This window comes from Ammodytes marinus, assembly GCF_949987685.1.
Source record: "Ammodytes marinus genome assembly, chromosome: 2".
Classification (NCBI taxonomy): domain Eukaryota; kingdom Metazoa; phylum Chordata; class Actinopteri; order Uranoscopiformes; family Ammodytidae; genus Ammodytes; species Ammodytes marinus.
This window is the reverse complement of record NC_137231.1, coordinates 10,008,493-10,030,166: the sequence shown is the minus strand read 5'-3', so window position 1 is coordinate 10,030,166 and position 21,674 is coordinate 10,008,493. Positions and strand designations below refer to the sequence as shown.

Sequence of the window (21,674 nt, the reverse complement as noted above, 5' to 3'; positions counted from 1 at the left end):
ATATAAAATAAAAAAGCAAACACCTGTCATACGTATTGCTGTTGCCATAGCAACTATCTTCATTCATTCCTTTCTGTCCCACTCTCGAGCGCACCGAGAGCGCGCTGCGTTGGACTCCCCTGATTGGATAAGACTCGGACCATACCATCGTGAAAGGAAGGGGTGGTAACGATTTCTTAAAGAACACGTGTAATAGGCCTAATGCTATTAATAGTCTATAGATCAGTTTTTATTTAAAAAAAAAGTATAATAATTCAAGTCCCTTGAGTAGGCAAATAACTTATGAAATATAATAGGATGTAATAGGCTACCTTTAGTTTGTAGTGTGAGTAGAAGAGGCAACTGACAGGACCCTAGTTAGGCCTATTACAAATTGAAATGATCATACCGGTTTTGTGATTTATGATTATAGCCTGCTGGAAAGGCTACTTTATCAAAACATAGGGCAACCATAAGTAATGGAAGTTAATTGTACATCAATTAACACTGTTAAGTCCTGCCCGTTTTTTTTTTTATACATGGGTAGTTTTCTTGAAGTTCAGAAAGTTATTCAGACATGTTAACCTTTGTGCTTAACTTGAAACTGAACAAACTCCACAATTTAATTAGTAACCCTAATTTTAGATGACTTGCCCAAGGTCTAGCATGCTGTCTAAGTGAGGGGGTCTATTCACAAACCTTATAATAGGTCCATGATGGCACACACCCGGACCGCTGCCTGTGAGGCTGAACTCGGGGCATACCACACTCAAGAACATCACTTGACGTGGAATAAAGATACAGGTTTTCAGACTGTCCCTTTCTGTCAGTCAAGGTCAGAATATGTTTATAAACTGCCCTTATTAGTAGGCCTAATAACTTAAGGTGGGCTTATGCTATTCTAGTCATTTTTCGATGTTGTAAAAAAAAAGTAAGAGCAGGAAAAGTGAAATGAAATGCTGTTCAGGAAACCGCAGCAGAAGGATGTGATTTGACCGAGTGTCTGTCAGTCATTGGACGGGAAATCTAAGGTTAGGCAGCACTGTTCCGCCCCCTGCACACTGGCAGCGGATGGAGCTCAGAGCAAATGTTAGAGTGGGTGCACACATTGAATGAAAGTCAGTGCAGCAGGCTGTGGCCACCAGCGAGGGAGAATATCTGCATCAGTAAAGTTATCTTACAGTGTTTAGGCACTTGGTGACACTGTATCCGCGGAGATAAGATTACAAATTGGCAGAGGAGGGGTTGGAGATATTTGTGGAAGGGAGAGGTAAGAAATATTTTGCCTCAACGTTAGCTCTATCAGACCAAGTATTTCTGGTTAGACAGGTAGGTTAGCTAGCTAGCCCAACTGACCAACATTACTCGCTGCTTATTTCACGTATTTAAGTGTCATATTTTAGTGTTTGCCTTGTCATGGATGTATTAACGCTGAACTATGGCACTTGTTTATAATTTCACTGTCATTTTTTTAGTATGTGCTTTTGTGCAAATTGCTACTGCCGGTGTATTGGTGCTGTTAGCATACTGGCTAGCTTACAGATATCATGTTGCATGTCACCAAGCTGGCTAGCTCCTTGCGCTAGCTAACCTTATGTGGTTAATGTTACATGTGAAAGGGTTGCTTCTGTACATCAGCCGAGACTGTGCTTCAAGAAGGCGGGTGTTGACTCTGTCTGTCTGTCTGTGTGTCCAGGACCGGGCTGTGTGTGGCAATGCAGCGGGTCACGGCGCGGCTCGTAGTCGGGCTGGTCGCAGCGGTGCTGTCGCTGCTGGCAGAGCAGTGTTGGTCGGATGGCGGGGGCCCGAGCCTCGCCGAACGGGTTATCTGGGCTGTAAACGCCGGGGGTGAATCGCATGTGGACGTGCACGGTATTCACTTCAAAAAGGACCCATTGGAAGGGAAGCTAGGCAAAGGTGAGTCGATGTCACAAACAGATTTTAACTGCACCTGTGAGTCTTGTTGAGCTTCACCTGTAAGGTGTTGCAGATAGTGACTCTGAAGGTAGAAGCATAGTAACACACATTTCCAGCAAAACCTCTGCAAGCTCTGGCTTCCGCAAGTAACCACAGACTAATGACTAGTCAGCATAGAGGACCAGAGCTCCGCCCCCCTCACATGTAGAGGAAGCAGGTATGATATGATCAGATTGACTCGCTGTACACAGCCATTCTTGGCTCCAGCTAAGAGGCAGAGTTACTGCAATTGCAAATTGGAGGGAGCACAGTGTGGTAACTTACCATTTCAGACAGAAGGGCAGTGTATTTCATTGAGTGCAGTAAAAGGTCAGGTATGGCGCAATGTGGAGCTTTGCTTGATTCAAACATGATCATTTTTGCAGTAATGAAACTCTTAATATGGTCTCGTGAGCAAAGTGCACACTGACTGAACCTCTTTCTGTTTTGTAGCATCTGATTATGGGTTGCGTCTGCCTATACTGCGCTCCAATCCAGACGACCAGGTTCTGTATCAGACAGAGCGCTACAATGAGGACACTTTTGGATATGAAGTTCCCATTCGGGAAGAAGGAGACTATATACTAGTTATGAAGTATGCAGAAGTTTACTTCGCCCAGTCACAGCAAAAGGTATGGCAATTAGTTAAACCGTTAGTGTGTGTGTGTGTGTGTGTGTGTGTGTGTGTGTGTGTGTGTGTGTGTGTGTGTGTGTGTGTGTGTGTGTGTGTGTGTGTGTGTGTGTGTGTGTGTGTGTGTGTGTGTGTGTGTGTGTGTGTGTGTGTGTGTGTGTGTGTGTGTGTGTGTGTGTGTGTGTGTGTGTGTGTGTGCGCTATTAATTATTACTCATTCGAGAACATGTTTTTCTAGGTGTTTGACGTCCGTCTAAACGGCCATGTGGTGGTGAAGGACCTGGACATCTTTGATCGAGTGGGTCACAGCACTGCTCATGACGAGATAGTCGCCTTCTCTATTAGACGTGGCAAGCTGAGCGTGCAAACAGAGGTGTCTACTTTCAACGGCAAGCTCACTGTGGAGTTTGTAAAGGTGAGCTTTTATATTGGAATTACCCGAGTCATTTTGTCAGAGGGGAGTGCGAACGTTTTTACCAGGACACTTTTAAATGTGTTCACTGCACTGTCAGTGTCTTCCCTGATTGGTTGATCCTGTTCAACAGGAAATACTATAGTATTGCAATAGAATTTACAGGGGGATTGTCCTTTGGTGGATTTTCGGGTTATGTCAGCCTACAGGTACCCCGTGAGTCGCAATTAAAGATGCACTGTATTTCAAAAGAGAGGAATGGGTGCAATTTTGAGTTGTATTTTTTTGTTTTTGTGTTATCAAAAAAAAAAAATTATATATGGAGGTCAATTTGTTGTAAATAATAACATTTTCCCAAAATTATGAGAGAGGTTCCTTTGAAATATGACGGCATTTCTTTCAGGCTTGAGCTGTGGTAAATCACCATCATTTGTATAGCGAAGACACTCAAACACAAGGCGGAAATGTAATATTAACAGCACATTTACATAATGGACTCACTGCCAGTTGGGAGTGTGTGGGCCAAATAAACTACAGACAACAGTCCCACATCTGCTTGGCCTTTATCATATTTACTTGCTTTGTAGTGCAGCTATTCACATTTACCTCACAACTTGTCACCAAGCTTCTACTTTCTGGGAATTTGATTTCAATGTATCCCATATTAACCCCATCTTCCATTTCTAATAGATATGATTGAAAGAACAAAGATATTATCAGAATATGTTGTTGTTGACACACTAGTTGGTTGTTAAGGTTGAATAACTATGTGGAGTCAGTATCTCTAAATAAGCTCTAAGGGGCTATGAATCTGTCACTTAAAACCAATGGCCTCTTATCTGTTGCTATTTTTGTGATGAGGTTATTCTCTTCCTTCACATTATCCGACATCAACGTTCTGCTTTTTAAACACTCCCTATAACCTTATGTGTATTACATTTCCTCCTTTGTCCTCCCTGAAATCAATACGGCACCATTTGATACTGTACTTCTGTTATTATTGGACAGACTTTTTATGGACTGATGGGCAAATAAGGGGATGCATGTCAGAAATGGTGGATGACTTTGTAACAGTTTATGTTTAATTGAATCTCCTGTTTCCAAACTTGACAAAAATGCTTATGACTATATTAGGAGTCCTTGATAAAAACTAAGATGTGTTGTAATTGCCATTATAAATACTTTCAGTAACAATTATTTTGATAACATTTGTTTGACAAATACTTATTTGCATAATTGCACCATCCCATGTGCTTGAGGCCATAGGAGTTGACTGTTACGTGTTCACCTTATTTTCCGGGTTCTAACAAAGGAGAGATTTTGCCAGTGGGTTTGTAGAACGTGGCTGTAGGTTGAATTTGTAGGGTGGCAAACTTACCTTAATATGTTTCTCTGCAGTGACCTCTTTTTTTTTTCTTTTTCTCTCTTTAGGAAGATCCAAGTGGGACGTACTGTTCCTTCTATTTGCAAATGTTAAAACTATTCTAACAATGTAATGAGCTAATCTTCTAAGCACAAGTGTTTTTGCACTCTCTACTTGTCCCGTTGAAATCCATCATCTTTTTTCACTGTGTGATAAATATAGAATCAAAACAAAAAAGGAAGGTATTTTTAATGACTGAGCATCACACTAAGATACTGTAAAGGGAATTTACTTAAAAACAAGGTTTATACATTTTCCTTTGCTTACCTTTTAGAAAATGTGTCTGTGCTCTTTAACTGATTTGTTCTGTGTTTCAGGGTTATTACGACAACCCAAAGGTCTGCGCTCTCTATGTAATGAAGGGGACATTAGAAGGTGAGTCCTGAGACAGCAAACATATCCTTTAGTAGTTGGCATAAAACGTTTTACTAGCATTTTGCTCAACCATGTGTAGGCAATACCATACATCAGCTGCAGATTTAGTCAAAATAGTGTTACAAAACAACTTTAATACATCAAAGTATCCTTGAACCAATTTCATTCCGTGTGATCTGGACTGACCTCGGCCATCCTCCCTTACGCCTTTTCACTTGACAGACGTGCCAAAGCTCCAGCCTCATCCCGGCTTGGAGAAGCTGGAGGAAGAGCCGGAGGAAGAGGAGGAGGACAGCGAGGGAGGCGAGGAAGGTGGGAAGAAAAAGCTGCCAGTAGGTGTCAAATCCAGGGTCCAGTCAGGCCCGCGGACACCCAACCCATACGCAGCCGACAACAGCAGCCTAATGTTCCCCATCCTGGTGGCGTTTGGGGTCTTCATCCCCACACTGTTCTGCCTCTGTCGGCTGTGAGCCACTAGCAGCCAGCTAGGAGACGTCCGGCAGAGCAGACGGACATGAGACTATGGAGAGAGAGAGAGAGGGAGAGGGGAGGGGAGGGAAGGGGGGAGAGGGGTTCAAAGTGACAAACAGCAGCACAGGTAAAAGCAGACACACAGGACAGAGCTCGGAGAGAAAATCATAACGACGGAGGACAAAAACAGACAATAATAACTTTTCTTAAAAGCCACTGACAGATGACGCAAACACTGCTGTCAAATTCTACGGTTGAAAGGAAGATCGAACGAGGTGTAGGAAGTGTATGAAGCGTGCTTCTTTGTGAATGTGTTTTTTCGCATCCACCTCTGCTGACCCTTTTTGAACAATGTTAGGCATTTCAACTCAAGAGATTGGGCAGGAATTACAGTCGCCAGTCAGTCACGGTTTGTAACCACATTTCAGCAGCTAAGGGATGCTCAGGAGCGATTGATCTGGGCCCGTTTTATAAACTCAAAAGTTTTGTACTGGGTGTAGCAAAATGAGCACACTCTGTTTAACACTCCGGCTCAGCATCAGACATGTTACCTTCAAATTGGAATTGGTGCTGCTCCGAAATTGGTTTAGTAGAATAGAAACTATGAGTCAAAGGGTTAGTTGAAAATACAGTTGCTATTTGAGAGGCTAGCATCTTTCTCAACTTCAGTTGCATTTTTACAACTTTCCACTCGGATATATTTAGTCCTTTGTTGACGTGCCATCATCTACTTGCCATAAATTGTGGAAAGAAGGAAGAAAAGAATGTTGAACATACTCTGTAGCTGGAGGGATTATTTGCTGTCTAAGTCGGCCTTTACATAAATACAGGTTGGGTTTCGCAAATCTATTTTATGGTAATGCTTCGGCATTGGTCCACCATTTGTTTTAGAAATTCCCACATTACAACGGGACAGTGTCGAGCCTTTAACCGTTTCTTTCAGTAAGCGACCACACAAGTGATTGCATTTAGTGAGAGGCAAAGTTTATGCTGTGAAATGCCCAAGTGAGTTAAGATCTTAACGTCACTGTATTATTGTGATCTTTGCCTTTTTCTATTCATTCATTTTGCATGCCTGCCTTTTTTTCACCAAAGAATGTCTTTTTTTTTTTTTTGCTAAAAAGAAAACTTTGTGGCCTGTTTGATTTTTAACAATAGTTTAAAAAATAACATTTTGGGGGCAAGACGTTGAAATGGGGTGTATTTGGACAAAGTACCCTCGCTCATCACAGCTGCATAGTGAATTGACATGGATGAAAAGCGTTTGCCACTTTTCAGTCAGTGGCTGTTCCATCCTAAGATTATTTTTTTTTATATATAAATGTGTGTTTTTGAATTCAAACAATGCTGTGTGCACTCTGATGGGCCATGCACTTAAGTCCTCTGTGTTATTTGAAAGTGAGATTTCTGGCTCCCGCGGCTCTATTAATATAATAAATAGTCACAACCTGTGCCAGTCATTGCACTTGTTTAGTAAATCCCCCTAGTTGCTCTTTGTGTACCAAATGTTCATCCAACTGCAGTTAAGAGATGAGAAAGCACAACGTCAGTGTACGTGGAAAATCCAATGTTTACTGGACGTTAAAAATTAACATTTTCCACATTCTTTACTCTGCCTGTTCAAATCTGTTGTCTTAAATTTTTTGATGTGGACTTTTGTTGAATTATCGTGAAGTTTCAGTTCAATTAAGCTACTACCTGTTCTGTTCTGGTTCCTGAATTGATTGAGCAACCTTGGGACTTAAGTTTATCATTGAGCCTTTTTATTTTTTCAACATGGTCACATTATCACCCACTTTGACTTTTGGACAATGCTGTGCTTTTTTTTTTTGCTTTCTGGGCTGTCGTTGTTCTTCATTTCACACAGAGTTGTGTGGTGAACCTTCCTGTATTTGTATCTAGTTACCTCCCTTAAGTGCTTAGCTCTACTCCAAGGACGAGTTTGTAACTTTGCCTGTTTCACTAATGCGTCTTAAATGTCCCCCTGACCCCTCCCCACCAGTACTGCTATAGCCATATGCAGTACTTGGGGAAAAAACGGTTAATAATTCAGGTGTTGTGGAGCATTCCTCACTACTTAATGGTGGACGAGAAGCTAGTGCCAGAAAATATTCGGTCAGTTGATTTTGTTCCTCTTCTTAATTAGTTTTTTTCTAAAGCTGTAAACTCAACCCCTAAGACGTATAAGCACCTTTTTTTTTCTCCCTTTGAAAAGATGCAAAAAGTTCATTCAATTGCAGCACCAAAGTCACCGTGTTCTGTTCCTCTGCTAGTCTACACAGTTGCGTGTGTATATAAGGTACAAGATCACACTTTTTATCGTGTGACAGCCATTTTGTTGTCCTCACTTTTGTGTTGCAGCTGAGGTGTAAGGGTTCTTTTTTATTTCTCCTGAGGAAGACTTTGTGGCCTTTCTTCTGGGGTGGAGCGGTTGTTGGTACAGAGTATTAAAAAAATAAATAAACTGAAAATATAACTGGCGGCCGGATGAACTGACTGTCAGAAAAGTAAAATAAATGAGATGATATCTGGAAATGTGGGCTCTTCCATTCTCTTATATGTAATTTAAATCAGAGTGGGGCTGATCTGGAGATATTTTATAATTACGCTTGGATTTGTATGTTTGAATTTTTTTCCTCAGGATCTGTTTTTTTTGTTTTGAGTTTTTCAAACGTGATATTTTATTGGTGTGACATTTTGCACTGCCTCCTGTATTTTAAAATCATGTCATTTTTTTGTGTGTTTGTCTTTGTTGCCTTGAATTAATGAATACATTGTGCTTTACCATCATTCGCCTTGAGGTTGCTCTTTTGTTGGCTATATCAAATTAGCCTTTTTTTCTCTCCCTTTTGTTACACACTTTCCATGGCTAGATTTTCATTCTACACAAACAGCCCACTTGTCCCGAGTTAGAATTTATATAATATAATCCCTAATAAAGCACATCAACCTCAACTTTTCTAAAAGCAAAGCAATTCAAAAACCAACAGAAGGTATTTAAGATAAATGTGTGAAAAGTCTCACCAGCCTTTTTCAGACTTGCTATTGTCGCTATCACACAACCTAGTGAACTGGAATAAAGATCTGCTCTGTTTACCTTCTACTTTCACATAAGAACCAAAGAATTGCCGTCACCTCATCTTAATTCTTAAATATGGTGTCCCAACGTGAAATTAAAGGTTAATTTCTTATTTTCTTTTCTGGTCTGGTAAAGCAGTGAATAAACCAGGGAAACAAACAAGTCACATCTTGTCATCAGCGTTTTGGGACTACTGATTAGCCCCCTGCCATGACGACCAATCTTCATCCCAAAGGAGTCATTTCAATCGCCCTGTAATTAATGTAAATTAATTTTGAGATGGCTGCTTCCAGCTTATTACTGATTTTCCTCAGGAGTATTAACAGTCGTGTGTCAAATTTGATTAGGTATATCACAAGTCTGTGATTCTGCAGCATTCAAAGTGTTTTGGAGAATTAAAACTTACAGAGCCACTATGATAAGTGTAAGAACACATCCTGACTATTTCAGCGGGGTCACAGCACATGTACAGGCCCTTTGCTTGTCCAGGTGTTGTTCTTTTCTACCATTTCCCACCAACTGTGAAAACTTCTTTAAATAGAACCGCGTATCTCAAAAGGGACCAGAATATCCAAGAGAAGAGAAGCAGCTGAACAAAGAAAAACTGAACCACGTCCTTTGACAGAGATGGCAACACATGAATGTCATGATGAGCCATTGTTATATTGAACTTTAATAACCAAATAATGAAGCCATAAAATGATGGTATATCATATTCACTATTTACATATGTGTGTGTATATTTATATATATATATATTTTGTACAAAACTTAACATTCATATATTAATTGATTTGACATTGAAGTGCATCATTATTTTTCCTTGTATGGCCGTATCATTCAACAGATGCAATGTTTCCACACAGAGCACAGTCCACAGGTCTCGGTTTAGAGTTCATCTGTAGTAAAGACCAATGAAAGGGGTATGTAAGAGGTGGACACTGCCACTTGCACAGGACACCACTGATCCAGCCTGACTGCAACCCAGGAACAGGCCCAGTTCCAGGGAGGGCAGGGGCGTGTTGGCTACCCCATCCCCCCACACGTCCCTCCCCACAGTGTCCTGCAGGGCCCCCATTGTGGACTTTTCTCCTGGTCGATGATCCCTGTTGGATGAAAACACCCCCCGCCGTATGTTCACCAAGCTGGGGCCCCGTCCTCCGGCACCGCCTGCCGCCTCCTGCAGACCCTGGAACAGGAACAGCATATCTACTCTGAGCTCCAGCGTGTTGCCCCGTGTCCACAAACTGTACCTTAGAAAGGAAAAGAGAAGAAGGTTACAGCCAGGCCTGAAACTCCCAGAGGCCATCAGTCCGCTTAGAAGGCTTTAAAGCTATAGTGTGTAAAACTCTCTCTCTCTCTCTCTATTTCTCAGTAGGGGAGAACGGGGTAATGTGAGGCACTTTTACATTTGCTTCCCTCTAAGGGAGCTAAAATGTATCAGTCAAATTTACACATTTCCCATTAATTCAGGATGTTTCCTAGAAAAGGGCATTAGCAGATATTGTTCATGACAAAGGGCAGTGAAAATATGATTGATCAAAAAAAAGTTGTCTTGTCCCCACAGCTGGGGTAAACTGAGACAGACCAGAGAAATCAAGGGGGTAAACTGATCCACTTACTTTTTCCACTCTGAAACTACCATAACAACAAATGTTGTAACAGTTACAATCCTGACAGCTAGCTTGAAAACCAAATATTCCAAAACTAATGTCGGACTAGTAACAGAATCATGGGGTTTGGTCAATTAAGAAAAACATTTTATTAACAATTGAAAGTAACTCTGATCAAATACAACATATAATTCATATTCAATAATAAACATTCAAATGACAGATAGAACCAGTTAGATTAAAACACAGTCTGGGGGTCAGAACACAGGACCCTTAGAGCCAGCTAGTTTCTGGGGGTCTGAGCAAAGAACAATCAGAACCAGCTAGAACAGCCTGGGACTCAGAACACAGGACTAGACCCAACTGTCATTTTCCATCTTTTGAGTCTTTGATTAATATTTGTCTGCATTTGTTTTATTGGGATCATTCATTGAATAAAGACATATTACTTAGAGTCTATTGGTGTTAAAGGTCACTCTCCTGTCCCCCACATACATACGTGCCAAACCATACCCTTGCTGACACCCTGACACCCCTTCAACCATCAACCCCCACCTCCAGCCCACATTGTCTTTTGTCTTATTCAAACTAGTCTCCTTGCTACCTCAAATATAATGGATTCATTAAAAGAGGGCACAGACACTGTCTCACTTTTCCCCACAGCATTTGTATCAATTTGAGAAAAAACTACCTCTCTCAGCAAATCAGGCTAATCTTCAGTTATCATCATCACATGGTTTCATATGTTGGTAGTTCATCAACGTGTATGATATAAGTTTTTCTACCTGAATCAATTTGCTTTGGCACAACAATCGATTAAGTTGACGGCAAGAAAATTTACTTTTACATGCAAAACAGAATTTTTTGTGCAAAAACATGCTTACAACATCACTATGAGGTGATGTTGTAAGCATGATCTTTCATGGCCGAGGGGAAATGAGAGGGGCTTGAAAACATATATCTCATATGACGAAAAATGTGTTCCATTGCCTAGATACAGGGGGTGTCTCACATTACCCGATGGCTCACATTCCCCCGTTCTCCCCTAACTGGTATCACCCCCTGACTCTAGCTCAGGAGCTCCGAAGAAAATCCCAAGAGGCGACCAAAAAATTGTTCAGTTGTTGATACTACTGCTGAGAAGAAAAACCTGGACGTACAACAGAAGGTATAAAATCCATGCACAATCACCGAAGGCTTACCTATTAGGTGCGCTGTCAGTGTTGTTGTATTTACTCAGAATATATGCACTGTAGCATTAAAACTGATTACTGAAATGCTGAAAATGAACCAAAGTAAATATAATTTTGAGACTAGAGCTTTTACCTTGTTGGAAGGCCCTGCTTTGCCATAGATGAAAGCACAGGATGGATATCCAGATTGTGTGGGTTGGTAAACTGGATGTGGAGCTCGGCTCGTGTGACTGTCAGCGATGAAATCTCCCTGGTGAGAAGGAACTCCACGTCTGTATCTGAGGAGAAGGAGAGGAGGCAATCAAGAGTCTATCACAGTCAGAGTTAAAAACATGAGCATGCCAAGTCACAGAGCAACCCATCAACTTGTAGAGCTCCAGTTTGATAAATGCTAGGGATCACTATAGGCTCTTCACCACTGATGTGATATTTTCACTCCTAATACCTTGTTAATCTGTCAGCAGGATATCTCAGCACTTCATGGAGGGGGCATTAAGCCAGCTAAGACTCATTTGTATGCAGATAACATTGTCCTCTATACAGCTGCGCCAATCAAGCCATGAATGTCCTCCAAAGTGCTTCTCAGGCACAGCTTTCACTACTACCCAACACTGCATGAGATTCCTGCACACAACATATGTTTGCATGAGGCCGCTTGTACTCCATATTTTTCTGTTGTCTCTTTAACTTTTTTTTTACTGTTGCCTTGTTTGTAGCCAATCTTCCACGTCGTAGACAATTAAGTCTTTAACTTGCTCAAGAGATAAATTAAATCTAGTTAATGGTAATAATGTGTGTTGATGCATTTGGAGGTTTTCCCCCCTACTAGATTTGTGCCCTCAAAGCCCTCTTTGTAGCTGAAATGTATAAGCGTATCGTCCACTTATGAGACACCAACTCCTGTGGTTACAACTGCGTGCTGGAAAATCAACCCGGGTGATCTCCCTTGATGTGGTTGAGCCCTGCAGCCCCTCAGGAGCATGTGCGTCTTTTTGTAAATCCTCGTGCCCCAGAACCAAGCCAATACAGCAAACTATTTTCAGTTCTGGAGTGTATGCATTTTTAATTGGAAGGCATGTGTGTTTAAGCTGGATATACTTTGTCTTACGTCCTCTCATGCGGCCCTGTATTCCTTTTACACTCCTGCAGTCTAGTCCTTCTTGACAGCAGTGGTAAACCCGTCGGACGAAGCTGAAAAGGGATTTTCCGGGGAACACCGGGCCACGGGAGGCTCCCGGGGAAAAGGGACGGACACGGAGCTGAAACTTGGTGACATCATCCTCGGGAGCTTGCTGGAGGTTTTCCAGCCATGGGGCAGCCGGCTCCGTGCACCGCTCCCGGTGTGTCTCCGCGCTCCCGCGTCTCAACACGTCCGTGCGTAAAGTCCCTCCGGTGGATTCATCTGCAGTTTTCGGCAAATGTGAAATAAATCCCAGTGTGTCTACAGCGCGACCAAATACTCCAATGTCACTTGTCATCGCCGAGAGAAGAAGTAGAACAATCCAAATGCAGTGCGTGCAGGCCATGGTGAAATTTTTAAATCCTGGCCTTCGGATCTTCAGTGATGAATACGAGTCAGCTTCTCCGTTGTGCCAACTCTCCAACTGGCTGCCTGCTATATACCCCAATGACAATGGAAACATCTAACCACTTAGAATTTGAATCCTGACACTCCTCATAGACCCTGCCCCTCTTTTTGTTCGTGCCCTTAACCACCCATTGAACCCCCACTGCTTTCTTTTAATGCGCGTGCATAATGAGGCGCCCCGAAGGGCGCCGAGCCCATCCATTCAAATTCAGCTACTTAGCTAATGACTCTATTGACTACAAACTTGGATCATCAGGAGCGATCTTATTTACAACACATATAGCTCCAAAACATTCGGTCAAAACATAAATAATAACATGTTTATGAGCCTGTGTTTGGTCTTTCAAATGGCCTTGCGCACCTCATTCTCCAGGGCAGGCAAGTTGCAACTTTTGAAACAAGGCGTTAAGCCCGAGGCCCAAAACAATGGGTCCAGATTGAAGGGTCACATGCAGGCTGCTGATGGCCTTAATAATGCCGTGTAACTCCCGTGGTTTTATACAAGTGTTTACAAAAGTAGCTCACACACATACTCAACACTGAAAGGATCATGTATTCATTTAATTTTCACTAATAATGCACTACCGTTTGTCACAGTGAATATCTTCTCAGAAAACCTTTAAATACAGACTTTATTTAACAGGTGACACATTCAGTAAAATGTAATTGTATTAGAAGAATTGTTAAATAACATTTTTTTGTTACCAAAGAGAGGATTCGAAATAAATACATTTATTTTTATAAAAACAATTTAAGAATATTTTAGAAATGTTTGTAATATATCGATAGTTTTGCAGTATTATATGCAGCAAAGCAAAACGTAATTTTGTACAAAAGCAGAAGTAGAAAAGATCTCATCTTGCTTAACTCCTAAACATTTCCTATTAAATGAAAAAGAAATACAAGAGGAATGCTTTAGCTGCGTTGGGGATGTGACTGAACAGAACATTTCTGGAAAGGAAAAAGGTTTCAACATGTGAGCAGTGTGTGAATAGGAGCTTTAACAAGGCCCCATTGTAGTTCTTAAAATAAAAGCTAATGTGCTTTAGCAGAACAGAAATAACTTGTGGACCAATTTTGCTCAAGGAAGCATGGAAATAACTGAAGCTATGACTTTAAAACCTCACTGTGAACATAGTTTACTCTACCAACCCCCTTTTTCTGTTGTAGTCAATAAAAAAAAAGGCAAAGTCTAGCTCAGGAAATGATTGCCATAATGTTTCATAGCAGAGCATATGCTAATATCATACAATCTGTGGTTGGAACATAAAAGTCATATTTCAACTGTTGGTTTAAAGGCTACTCACAGGACAGTCCTTCATATTCTAACAAAACACCGCTCCTGTTGATGAACACTGAGGTCACTATGCCATGCCGTCAGAGCAGGTTTACCCCATGTTTCAGCAGTCTGTGGCGGGCCTTGCTGGGCAGAGAGAAAGCACTGTCCTGGTGGTTAGGGATGCCCGAGTTCCTCAGAGATCCCCCGTGCTGCTGGAAGTAAGTCTCCTGGGCCACGGTGCGGGTCCCATACACGGCAGCACCAGCACTCCTGCAGGGAAGATGTCCCACGCATTTACATTTCAAGCACGTGGAATAATGACACGCAACAGCAAAGAGCAGAGTGGCATGATAAAGAAATTAAACAATGGAAAAGTTTTTTTTCCCCTCTTCTGTAAATGTGAGCTGTAAAGGGATGTCCCCCAACTAAGAATTGACATAGTGTAATCTGATTGGTCGAATCTTGCCTCTAGTCGACTAATAGTTGATTTTTTTGTGTGACATTGGCTTCTATTTTTTCACATCATTACAGTTTGTCTTCTTGACTTGGCATAACAACATATTTTATTGTGACTTAATCTACCATGTGCTCGATTTATTCACACACACACTAAGGAGATTGATTTAAAGCTCATGAGTTGTTTTATTTTTATTTACAGTATAATAGACTGATATTCATACCACGATAGGCCATATATCATGATGTATTGGGAGAAACCAAGCAATTCCATGTTAAATCAGACATCCAGCACCTGCATAAAGCCAGAATGGAATGATCCTTGTTTAATTAGCAACATTTAGCTACTTTTTTCTATTCTGGGTAACCCTTAGCTAGTTGTAGGAGTGTGATATATGGAGGTATAGGAAGAACATTTTGGCACTGGAGGAATTTGATGATCAATACGATTGGACTGACAGATCCAAGCCCAAGCCCAACCCCCAACATCTACTTGAAAAGCAATGAAAGGCCTGAGAAAACCCCCCAACCACCAACCCCGCCACCACGTCACTGCAATACTGACCTGATAATAGCCTCCTGCAGAGTTTCAGTGTTACAGAAATGCGAGTGAAGCAGCGATGTGGCTCTGACAAAGGGACGCTCCGGGGCTCCCCCTGGTCGACCAGACAGGTTGGCTGCAGGGACACACAATAACAGGAGAGTCACATTAACCTGGACAGGCATGAGCAGGCTGCACAAAGGAATGCTGATCAGTGTCCTACCAATTAGCAGTTAGATCATGCAAAGACAAACATAAACTACCAACCCCTTCCCCCCACTTACATAGGGTTGAAGATGATGGGGCAGTAGAGCTTATATACTCACTCTAGAAGAAAAGTGAAAATTTGGAAGCTGGAAGAGATAGGATTATCAGAGATATAAGAAATACAAAAGGTTGAGTAAAGTTGAACAGGAGGAGTGAATAAAGAGAGGAGGAGTATTTCAGGAGGCTCACAGGTAAGCGTGCTCTGAATGCAGTCGAAATGGGCAAAGATGTAGGGTGCAGGAGGGCCGAGTGTGCCCGGAGAGATGGTTCTCAAGTGGGCCTCCAGTCCATTGAGCGAGGCCAGGCTGCTGTGATACTGCATACACAAACAGAAAGGAAGAGCTGAGTGGCCAACAAAAGCAAAGTAGTTCACTCGTGTACAGCTGGTGGAGTGTTTTAATTGATCATATCCACTGTGTAGCATCCACCAATAATGTAAACATTTCCCAATAATGTAATAAAATGTCCTGACTGATATTGTAAATCATTTTTTCTGGATAATGTAATAGCATAATGCATTATTGAACACTTTATACATGATTCACTAACACTGGGCCAAGTACGGTAAACGTGTGTTGATGTACTGTAAGCCATCAATGGTTTGAGGTATCTTGATGTTTACAGGCGATAAAACACAAAATGTAGGAAATAAACATATTATTACAATATCGTTCAAAATTATTTCATCATCAATTTGGAAAAAATGGTCAACCTGAGAATGTAATGAACTACCAATAACGTAATAAGGTTTTACATTATTATAAGTTTTGTGCTCAAGATCTCTCTGAATATAATATGTTGTATAATCTCTTATAGTAGCCGTTGTGTCTCACCACTTCCTCCATAGAAGCCGTGTCACTCAAGAAGTGTGGCTCCACCAGCAGAGCCAACACCAATCCTTTGACCCGGTGCAGGTACAGCGTCATGGGAACCAGTGGACTCTCCTCTGATTGGTCAAAGGCAACAGACAAAGGAGGGGGGACACCATTCTCCGCCTTAGGGCCTGGGGCACTCCCACACCAGCCTCTGCTGGCATCTTCAGAAACCTTATCTTCACGGCCATTCCCACACTCAGCAGCCCCTCTGAAGTCTGACACAGACCCACAGGCTGTGTCTCCTCTACCTCCTCCTCCGTTTACGTGGGAGCTTTCTTCAAACACTGAGCTGTCTCCCTCGTCATGCATCAGGCTGCCGCCGTTGCTGTGAAAACTGTGATAGCGTGTCTCGTCCAGCCCGTCCTCCTCGGCATCATGGGAGTTTTTTCCGTTTGAGAGAGGAGTCTCGGGCTTGAGCGGGACAGCGGTGCTCTGCGATGGAGACGGGCTGAACACGGGGTTGTCTGGCATGCGAGGGCTGCAGGACACCTGGCGGGCAGGCTGGTGGCAACCCGGGTCAGATGTCTCAGACTCTGAGGAGGGCGTGTCAGATAACGTTCTTGACAGGCGGGTCCTTGTCGGTAGTTTTTCTTTGTGTGGAGTAGAATGGGAACTGGAGGGAGGAAAAACAGTTTGAGATGCTTAGAAATATCCAATACATTTTAAGACAAGCATCCTGTTTTTAAAGGAACCTGTGTAAGGCAGATACCTCATGTAAGCAGGGTAACTGGGTGACAGCGAGTGAGTATGTCACCTGATATCTTTGTCGATAGGAGCGGATTGCAGGTACTGAAGCTCGAACATGGTCAGGAACACTGTGGTGGAGCTGACGGCCCCTCCTGAAGGGCTAGAAGTGCTCGCTCCATTGGACCTGTGGGCCTGGATTAAAAATTTAAACACTGGTTTAAGATTTTTTTTTATTTAAAGGATAAGTTCAACATTTTGGAAGATATGCTTATTGGCTTTTTTCGCCAAGAGTGAGTTGAGAAGACACGACCAGTGAACATGTAGGTGCCAGCAGCTAGTTAGCATAGCCTGAAAAGAGAGGATAAATCTGGCTATAAGTCGAACATTTGGCTAGCATCAACTCCAAAGAAGTAGTCCAGCACATGACCCCCTTAAAAAAGGACCGTTTGTTATGACACTTTGGTTTTTGTACAAATGTGAAAATGAATGCGCTTCAGAGGGGTTTGTCACTTCCCCTCGTTTACAGTCGTTATGCTAAGCTAAGCGGCTACTTGAGAGTGCAGACATGAGAATGGTGTCAATTCTCTAAACTACCTCCAAGCAAAAAAACAACTAAGTGTGGCCTTTTGAAATGAAAAGTTATGATACCTGATTTAATTCAATTAACGTGAGTGCAAAGATTGTAATAAAAAAAGAAAGAAAGAAAAGAAATTCTACTTTTTATGCTCATACTTTCAAATGTTTTATGCACCACTATACTGTGAAGGAATATTTGATTCAATTGAGCGGCTGTCCTGTTCTCCTAGATCTAACTTAAATGAAGTCTCCCGAATAATGTTCAAGGCCAGCATATACTAATGTTGATCGGTTTGGTGGCCCTTGGTGTGAAAACTTTATAGACAGCACTTGGTCCTACAATCATGTCCTACCTTGGTGTACGTTTCACTCTCATGGACCATAACTTTCATTGTGAGCTCTGGAGACATCTGTGTGCTTACAACTCTGTGGGGAAAAAGTAAACATGTCACCTCACAAAACCTATTTGCAGATACTACACAAATGGCAGCAGGCGGATTTTGCCAAGATGTCAGCTCACCTTCCTCTGAAAAGAATACAGCCTGCTAACACTAGAGGGCAGCGCTGACAGGCCTGAAGGATGAGGGCGGCTTTGAGCAGGAGAAGTGGGTCAACCTGAGGAGGAGAATTCACTTATTGTTACCTTTCAGCAGTTATGGAGCGAGTATTCAACCTGAACATGATTATGTGATTTCTGCTGAATGCAGAAAAGTGGCCCATGGGACTGTTATATTATTATATCATGATAGTGTTAGTACTCGTGCATTTAATTCAGTGATTCTTGAGAAGTGGGACAAAACAGGGTGCAATGTTGAAAAAATACAAACCCTATGTTTAGGCAAATTACATGTATGTATCCAACATATACTAAGCTACTGAGCTAAGCTTTGACACAACCTCCCAGCTTTTGTCCTTTTTATCAAAATGGGCTTTTTACCTTGCCATTCCTTATCAAAATGGGATATTTAGCCTGACATACCTTATTTTGTGTCAACACCGTCAGACACCAAAAACACAAATTAATTTTCCCTCAATTTATGCTAGACCCATGAGATGTATAGTGATCACTGATATTCACCAAGACTGACAGAGGCCACAAAAAATATTTTCAAAATGTATATGAATATAATTTTTTTTGACATCTGACGGTGTTGACATATTTAACGTTTCTTTAACAGAAAAAATTGAGTTTTTCTAGTAGCAGTTTGGTTTTTCTGTTGATGATAGGTGCTAGTATGAACTGCTTCAGGAAAATAAAATGATCAAAACATTTCAAATAACTTCTTGAGAAATTGTAAGTCGTTGTTGACGTATCATGGTTGTGACGCTGGACTTTCAAGATTTGGAATGTAAAATATTTTAAAACTACAACACTTATCAGAGCCTGTCTGACTCTAATGTACTCTGCAGAGGTAGAATGTGACAAGAGGTCCTTCATAGTGACAGCTGCCCCTTATTTTGGCAGATTTTATTACATTTTAATGGATTTAATGGACGGTGGTGACAAAAAGTGTCCCACCACTTTGAAACCATATAAAACATGAATGTGTTTAAGAAAAACAGTTTTAATTGATATGAGAGATTATTTAGTGTCGCTTTTGATGAAAAAAAGCATGTTTTTAATCATTAAAAGTACTTTTTCAATAGGTTTTAATGCATGTGAAAGATTGAAACCCTCTCTGTGGACACACTATTTTGGACGTCGTGAGAAGATAACAAGTGTCAAATATTTGACATAATAATGATAAAATTAAATTTAATGGGATAATTGTGCTCCAGACATTCTATTCTTAATCCCTAATAACATCTACAATTTTATTTTATTTTTATTTTTAAAGATAACAGCAGGTACATATGGAAGACGGCCTTTTGTCCCGGTTCTCAAGAATCACTGAATTAATCATATGACAAATAATTGCAAAGTAATTTTCAAATAATCAACAAGCAGTAATCATTTCAGCTCCACTTGAACTGTAGTTTAATTAATAACAAAACATCATAGTTTATGAACCCTTTGTGTGTTTTGTTTGCAAACATCTTAATCTATAATGTAAGTAGTAACTGTCAGATAAATGTACCGCAGGGGAATGTATAAAACTTCCCCCTAAATTTTGTGGAATGAAAGTTCAATATGGCATGACGAGTTATGTCAAGAACCTCCACCTGTACAGTACAACACTGAAGAAAATGTACTTATTAGCTACATTCCACCGCTGCCTTTTAGCTCACGTCAAAGCACATAAACTGAAAGATAATAAACATACAATTTATACATTTAATAAATGTCTTGGTTCAATTGTGAAACCAAGACACATTTGTGAATGTTGTAATATAATGTTTGTAAGATGTTATGTCATACATTATATAGTATCATGTGATAGATTTGCCACATCTCATTAAGTATTTTGCAAAAGCTGAATGATTGCACCAACAATAGCGTGTTCTGTATGTCGTGATTAAACACAACATTTGGCTGACCATTTGTCAAGACACATTGAGCACTTACACAACACAACGCCATGACAGGACATTGTGACACACTCATATCCTGCCTGAAAACAGCCACTGCACGCTAGCTGAAGAACTCTGACAAACATTGTGTACGCACATTAGTTGAGTCGAGGGTCCTCAAGCAGCTGAAGATGTGATGAAGCTCGGAGGATCCAGACTGCAGGTGTGAGAGGTACTGTGCCCATCGGACAGCCAAGCTCTCCTGACTGTGAAGCTACAGTGAAAAACAAACACAGTTCAAATTCAAATGTGCAACTTGTCCAATATACACTAGTTTAAATGACTCATTAGTTTATCTTTAATGTGACTGACTGTCTTGACAAGCTTTTGTAGATTGCTCTGTTATGATTGACTGCAACTTGTGTGACAAAGCAGACTGACAAACACAAGTCTGCTACAGTACTATAATAGACAAGTGAGTGAGTAGTACTACTGCACCTGGTAACTTTGTCGGACAGGGCCATTGTAGAAACAAAAGAGGTTTATTAGCTGATCTAGAAGCTGGCAGACGCTGATGGTGGGGACCTCTGCTGCACAGCCCAGGGCCTGAGAGAAGAAAGAAGAATACAGTCAGAAACGTCTTGAAAAGTTGCAACTGGACCACCTGTGTGTGCTCACTCACTCACCCAGAAGAAGTCATCTTTCATGCGGATGGCAAACTTGTTGCGGCGCAGCTTCAGTATCCGCACAGGAGAGAAGGACAGTTCGGAGACGCAGCGGCACGCGCCTGCAAGCTGGCCACAGAGCAGCTCCTGCCTGTCTAGAGGGGTCTGACACACACACACAGACACACAGACAAACACACAGACAGACACACACACACACACACAAACACACAATATATAATACAATGCAAACGCACAAACAAACATTGTGGTACTCAACATGATTTGACCTACAAACAATTTCAAGAGGGCCAAACCTCTTCAGGGTAGAAGTAGCAGATTCCCTCTCTTGTAGCATCACCCTCTCCTCTGACCTTGGATCCGTCATAGAGGAAGAAATAAGTACACCTGCAAAACAAACACACGTAAAAAAGTGTCTCAGATTTTCAAAGCAGTGTGTATGGTTTCCCTATCAGAGACTGGTGAATTAAAACGGCATGCTATTGTTTTAAGTAGTCCATCAGTTTGTCGACAAGAGCCCAATCTTTCCTGCAGCTGCTTCTGAGATGCCCCAGAACCGTTGTCCATCTTCCAGGTGTGACCGAAAAATGTGCAGCCAGGCTAGACTGAGCCCATTCAAACTACTGCAATGTCAGGTTGGAATGACACGACAGCAACAGGCTATATGCTGTAGGCCTATGATTGATTTAAAGTTAATAGAAATGATAATTTTCAGCTATTTGGTAGCTTGGGGGGTTGACAGAGGACGCACAAAGAATCCGAGTGGTTGTTTAATTTCCCCACCCACAGACAGACATTAGGATGCAGCTCAGCTTGTCTGCAATTCAAAACTGGAAACAGTTCTTACCGCCTTGAGTCTGGCGGCATCATAAGCTCAGCCATCACCGACACGAAGCCCAGAGAAGGAAAGACGCTCCTCAGGCATCAGTTATCTTTCCCCCCATACGTATGTCCAAGCCAGCAGGCGGAAGATGCACTCTGACAACAACAAAGTAAAAGTGATTGTTTCAGCGGAGGCTCCGACCCAGGTGTTACGAACTCACCGAAACACAGAACAGCTGTTCGCTACAGTTAAGAAAATAAATGTCAACGATGGACAGTGTTTCCAGGCACTGTTAATATTCTCTTCGTCCCTA

General features: G+C 41.7%; 2 protein-coding genes across 5 annotated transcripts; one reads left to right on the top strand and one right to left on the bottom strand.

The window, feature by feature from the left end:
- The first annotated feature begins 892 nt into the window (after nucleotides 1–892).
- Nucleotides 893–5,300, top strand: mlec (malectin). 2 transcript variants are annotated; one of them, XM_080039940.1, is made up of 6 exons: nucleotides 893–1,010; nucleotides 1,676–1,896; nucleotides 2,389–2,567; nucleotides 2,805–2,981; nucleotides 4,719–4,776; nucleotides 4,999–5,300. In XM_080039940.1, the coding sequence occupies exons 2-6, from the start codon at nucleotides 1,695–1,697 to the stop codon at nucleotides 5,244–5,246; spliced, it is 864 nt and encodes a 287-aa protein (XP_079896066.1). In that variant the 5' UTR covers nucleotides 893–1,010; nucleotides 1,676–1,694; the 3' UTR covers nucleotides 5,247–5,300. The 2 variants fall into 2 exon arrangements, with proteins under 2 accessions (XP_079896066.1, XP_079896065.1); XM_080039939.1 differs by lacking the exon at nucleotides 893–1,010 and adding an exon at nucleotides 1,093–1,249.
- Nucleotides 5,301–9,452: 4,152 nt separating this feature from the next.
- Nucleotides 9,453–21,674, bottom strand: hps4 (HPS4 biogenesis of lysosomal organelles complex 3 subunit 2). 3 transcript variants are annotated; one of them, XR_013845162.1, is made up of 14 exons: nucleotides 21,386–21,674; nucleotides 20,835–20,925; nucleotides 20,539–20,682; nucleotides 20,351–20,458; nucleotides 20,010–20,126; nucleotides 17,922–18,016; nucleotides 17,755–17,827; nucleotides 16,893–17,017; nucleotides 16,097–16,751; nucleotides 15,453–15,579; nucleotides 15,021–15,132; nucleotides 14,113–14,269; nucleotides 11,266–11,410; nucleotides 9,453–9,579 (listed from the first exon to the last, which is right to left on the bottom strand). XR_013845162.1 is itself a non-coding variant. In XM_080039780.1 (12 exons), exons 1-12 carry the CDS (start codon nucleotides 21,418–21,420, stop codon nucleotides 14,098–14,100), a joined length of 1,854 nt encoding a protein of 617 aa, XP_079895906.1. In that variant the 5' UTR covers nucleotides 21,421–21,674; the 3' UTR covers nucleotides 13,253–14,097. The 3 variants fall into 3 exon arrangements, 1 of the variants encoding a protein (XP_079895906.1); XR_013845163.1 differs by lacking the exon at nucleotides 9,453–9,579 and having other exon boundaries at nucleotides 11,269–11,410; nucleotides 14,028–14,269; XM_080039780.1 differs by lacking the exons at nucleotides 9,453–9,579; nucleotides 11,266–11,410 and having other exon boundaries at nucleotides 13,253–14,269.